Source organism: Pholcus phalangioides, unplaced genomic scaffold (assembly GCF_987345545.1).
Source record: "Pholcus phalangioides strain wild (caught in Gottingen) unplaced genomic scaffold, Ppha-v1.0 ptg000027l_1, whole genome shotgun sequence".
Lineage (NCBI taxonomy): Eukaryota > Metazoa > Arthropoda > Arachnida > Araneae > Pholcidae > Pholcus > Pholcus phalangioides.
Window position 1 is genome coordinate 14139205 of NW_028301617.1, and position 5194 is coordinate 14144398.

The following is a 5194-nucleotide window of genomic DNA, read 5'->3' on the forward strand; positions in this document are numbered from 1 at the left end:
ACCAAATTGTTGCCCTAAATCATCTTTTCATGTTTTTTCCATATTTTCAAAGAATTAAAGCTTAATTCCAAATTTTGTTACGTCTTTTTTCTGTATTGCGCACTGATACGCGTGTACTATCCATTGTATGCCAATACGTGGCTGTCTCGCACGGTTTTCTTCACTTTTTTGCTTGCTCCCCTAATTGTTTTGAGCAGTGTATTTAGGAAAATAATCACTTGGACCGTTTTTTTCCCCTCTTCATTTTGTACCTATTACTTTGCTTTTAAAGTGGTATGTGTACGAAAATTAAAAAAAAAACAGTTTCGAATTGAATTTGAAATCTAAAATTGTTTGTGCTCGAGTTTTTGTGGTTCTACCTGGATTGGAAGTATTTCTACAATATTTTTAATATAAACAGCTGAAAGGCATTATATATGCTAATGTTTTGCATATATAATGTTTTTCGCAGAAAAAAAAAAAGCCAGATTTTTTCAAACACCGCTTGTTCAAGTGTCTAAACATTGTGTCTCTCTCAGCACTGAGGTATTACATGCTTTGCCATAACTTTTTTTTAATTAAAATGCCGAGAAGGAATTTTGGGACACAAGATATGGATAAATTTTGGTTATTTTTGCAAAAGGTTCCATGTTGTTGAAGTTAATATTCGAAAACAAATAACTAAAATTGTAAAAGCTCTCGTTCAATTGTATAAATATATCCACAGAATATGAGGGAAAAAAACAGAGTTCCTAAAGTGAATAGTAAATTTTTAAATGATTTTTAAAAACGGGGATGTTTCTCATAGGAAAGCATTGGAAGCCACGGTTTGTTTGGGCTTACTTGGTCCCTTTAATAGAGCGATGACTGGCTTCATCTGGCAACCCAGATTCCCCATGCTTTCTCAACGGACGCGCTGGTCGCGTCACCTCCTGTTATTCTTTCCTCCATGGATCTTTATAATCAGTGACACTCATCCATACGTGCTTCTACAGCCTATATTCTAGAAACCTTGATACAAGTCGCCAAGCAGGACAAGTCACCGCTAAGCGAGGAAGGGAGGGGGGGATCTCCACTTTTGGTGACGTCATAAATGCTGTTTTTTGAGTGGTTGCTGGTTTTTGGTCTACCGCAGGCTGCAGATGCACGTCTCATCCAGGGACTCCATGTCATATCATTTTAAAGTGGCTTAGCAGCGTCCCTTAAGCCTGAAGACTTCTATATCTCATATAACATCTCCATCTACGTTTGTTCGTCTGGTTTGTGGTTTTTTTTCCTCCATAAGAGAAAAGAGAAGAATGGAAAATGTTGAAATTGTTACGTTTCCTGTGTTTATGGTAACTTTTCTGTTAGCATATTTTTTATGACATGTTCTATGCTTTTTGGAATATTTTTCTCAAACAGGGGATGGCCCGAAGACATAAAGCACTGTGTAATTGGAAAAGAAGATAGTCACTGATGTGTGTGGGTAACTCGTGGGAAATTTCCCATATTCTTGGAAAAAATTGGCCAAAATTTGTCCAAGTGGAAAATTTCTTAGCATTTGTGGGAAATTGTTAGAGTTCATTAAACAAAAGATTTTTTTTTGAAAAAATTAATGCAGTACAATACTTGCTGCCGTAAAATACTTGATTACGTATTCCCCCGCTAGATGGCAGCACATTTTTGGAATTCGTGTGGGGGGGGGGGGGATTTAGTCAAAAGGGAAAATTTTTCTGAAAGAGGTTACCATCACTGTTTGCAGTTAAAGTCGACAAGTTTTCCTAAACGTATAAACAAAGTATTCAAATAATGGTCATAGTAGCCGAAAGCCCAGAATAATTATTATTGTATTGTATTGTAAAGTATTCAAAGTATTGATGATATTGTATGCTCATTGCCGAAAATGCTGAGGAGATGTAGCGGATGCTGGATGTAACATATACATTTGCTGAAACACGGGTTGCAGTTTTCCGCAGGCAAATATAAAATTATGCATCATCTGGTCAGTACTGAAGATCTCGCTCTGATATCCAGTGAAACAACCTTTCACCTCGGCAACAACCAGAAGGGCTCTGAAAGCTGCTCAGACGTCGGTTTGTAGATTCACTCTCGGGAGCGACCTCACTCACAGCAACGTGCGCAATTCAGGGTAAACTCCACCTTTGAAGCAAGGGAAGCAAGAGCAAAGGTATCATACGTTACCCGACTTTGGTCACTAGATGATTGTAAAATTGTGAAGAAACGCTTCATATACTCTTTCTATTGCCTCCAAAGTACATCCTGATGGCGTAGAACCAACTTCCTTGGAAAAAGTATCTTAACGCGCCAGTGCTACAAAGCATCCAGCGACCAGGTCGATCGATTAAAACATCGATTCGCAAGAAGGCCCACGAATAGTGGAGACAAGAAGTGCTAAAGAAATCATCACTGAACTACTATTCCAGGAAGCTGGCCTATTCCTGGAAGGCCACGTATGTCCGATCTCTTGCAGCAGCTCTCTTCTTCAAAGCTCGAACTCGCTCGCTGGAGACAAACCACCGTCTTGCTAAAATAAGTTCATTGTGAACATGGATGCTACATGCCCTCTTTGAAGGATGAACAAGGAAACCATAGAAAACACATCCTATTACACTGCCCTGAATTGCCACGCTGCCAAATGTACCTACACGAGCCTCCAGATGCAGATGACCGTGTTGCCTTTAAATACAGTGTAAACATAGAAAGATCATCTGACAGGGAAAAAGTCTTGAATGACAGGAAAGCACTGCTGATGCAGTGGCGTAGGAGAAGTAGGTAACTACGATGAGAAGAGGCACCGATGCTGCTGTGCTAGCCATTACAAAGGCACCCTTAATTCTAAGCAAAAATTCAAAAAAGCTCTGTATAATTGTTGTATTGTAAAGTGTTCAAAAAGACCGGCCTATTAGAGGACGTTAATCGATATCTGCGTTAATAGTTGAGATATTCGTTGATCAAAGTTCCAGATTTGATCATGACGTCGACCATCGAAGATTTGTTGCCAGAATTGCTGCTGAAGATTTTCTCGTACTACATTGAATCCGAGGGACACGAGAAATTCTCGAGGAATGTCGTACCCGTGTGCAAGGTGTGGAGGAATCTTTCGTCGTCGCCTTCGCTGTGGAAAAGCATCGACGTGGAAAATTGGAAATACGTAATATCTATCTCCAATAGAGGGTTACTCCGACACACGGACAGCCTCAGGATATATGACTGCAACCTTTATACTGCTGAAGAGGATCCACTCGATCCCAACAATCTATTGGCCGTGCTCTCAAGCATCCGTGACCTCAAAGCTCTTAAAATTTCACGCAACATCATCGAAGCAAATACGGTGAAGATCGTGGCTAAACACTGCCAGAATCTGGAACGTTTGCATTTGGAACAAGTGACCCAGGCTGAATATGAGCCAATAACACTCAAAGAACTGAACCCGATCCTCACCACATGTGGACCGAAACTGAAACACCTAAACTTTTTCTATTGTCAAATAGAAGAGAGCGAACAGCTGATGACAGAAATCGCTGCTAAATGCACTTCACTTGAATCATTTGGGTGGCACCAATGGAAGTCCAAGTTTCCGATTTATAAACTTGCTCGTGGATGTCCCAGATTACGAGAACTGAACTTTGCCAAATGTGAGCTCGTTACTACTGGTGAAAATGATTGCTCTGGGTTAAAAAATTTGACAATGTTCCGGGCCATTGGATGCGATTTACACGGATTAGATACGTGCAGTTTACTAAAGAATTCAAAGAATTTGGAACATCTAGAAATACATGTGAACGCAAATTTAATTTTCCGTGATGTCTCAAAGGTCCCATCCAATAAAGTCAAAGTTCTTGTCATAACGCTCAAAAATCGGAGCTTACAGGGCACGAGCCCAGGCGTCCGGGGTGATTCTTAATTTTTTTTTCACGCATGAATTAACCATAAGAAAGCCCGTCTATGCTGCGGGCCTGCAAGAGTTCTTAGCTATCCTACTCCAGGATGAGGGGGGCCATGGCCACGAGTGATAAAAGTTTAAGAACGACTGCAGTTGGGTGTAGAATATAGAATTCGAACTAAATCCACAAAAATAAAAATTTCTTTCAGTTTTACCGATATTTTTAATTACTTTTTCGACGGAAACTTCTCATTTTCTCGGTGTGCGTATGATTTGCTAGAAAAACACAAACAGCTTGAAAAAATATGAAAAGATCGAACTTCGGTAATTCTTGTTCTAGAAATCATTTGAAAATGTACGTAAGTTAATTAACAATAACGACAGTGATGCGAAAATACAATAATATTTAGTTGTCTGTTTCAACATTGATTCCTTCAAAATCTAATGGGTCCGATGTACAGTACATCTGAAAATTGTCATTCATTTAGTGTTTCATAAAAAAATGTCCGAAAATAAAATTTTTGTAATGTTTTAATTCCAAAAAAACTAAGATTTTCTGATGTATTAATGTTCTTTTTTTTCTATTGTACTACGAAAGAAATTCTTCGATTAATAATCAAACCTATAGCTAGCTGGCAGATCTTTTACTAGTTTCAAACAAAACGAAATAAACTTTTAATGAAAATGAGAATAATGGCGAAATTTAAAAAAATATTAACCACACGTCTTTCTCAAAGTTCACCTGAGGTATTGTCATCGTCAATAGTCATTCTTTCATAAGTAACTGTAGTTGTAAAATAATCCTCTTTCTCCGACAAGAACCCCACGCTGCAGCCGTCAACAATCCGTCACCGTGTCCCACCCACGGAATAAAAGAGTGTGAAATGCCTATCCCCCCTACCTCGGCTGGCTCGGCCGGATCTGGTAGTCTGCATGACGGGCCGGATCGGCCGGATATAGTAGGGATAGAGTTAACCGTCTTTTCGGCAAGAGCGTCTCTAGACGTCGAAAATTTTTCATGTCAATTCTTGGCGAGAGCGTCTAGAGACGCTCTAGAAACACAAAGGTAAAACGCAAATTACACACAATTCCCTTCAAGGGGAAATAATTATTTAGAGTAGCTGAAGCCTCCCATATGCCGGGCTTCATTTTTTTCTAGTTTTTCTTTTTGTCAGTCAGATATTATCGACGAAATCGTTTTTCACTCTCATCATCCTACGGCAATAATATATGTTAAAGACAACTAAATTATGGGGGGGGGGGGGGCAGAAATCAAAATTCGGCCAATAATACGATCATTGTAGTGCTCTTAAAAAAAATTTTATCCGA

At 39.3% G+C, this 5194-nt stretch overlaps 1 protein-coding gene across 1 annotated transcript; it reads left to right on the forward strand.

The window, feature by feature from the left end:
* The first annotated feature begins 2953 nt into the window (after nucleotides 1–2953).
* Nucleotides 2954–3886, forward strand: LOC149068512 (uncharacterized). The gene has a single exon (XM_089251571.1). It carries the CDS (start codon nucleotides 2954–2956, stop codon nucleotides 3884–3886), a length of 933 nt encoding a protein of 310 aa, XP_089107697.1.
* Nucleotides 3887–5194: the final 1308 nt, after the last annotated feature.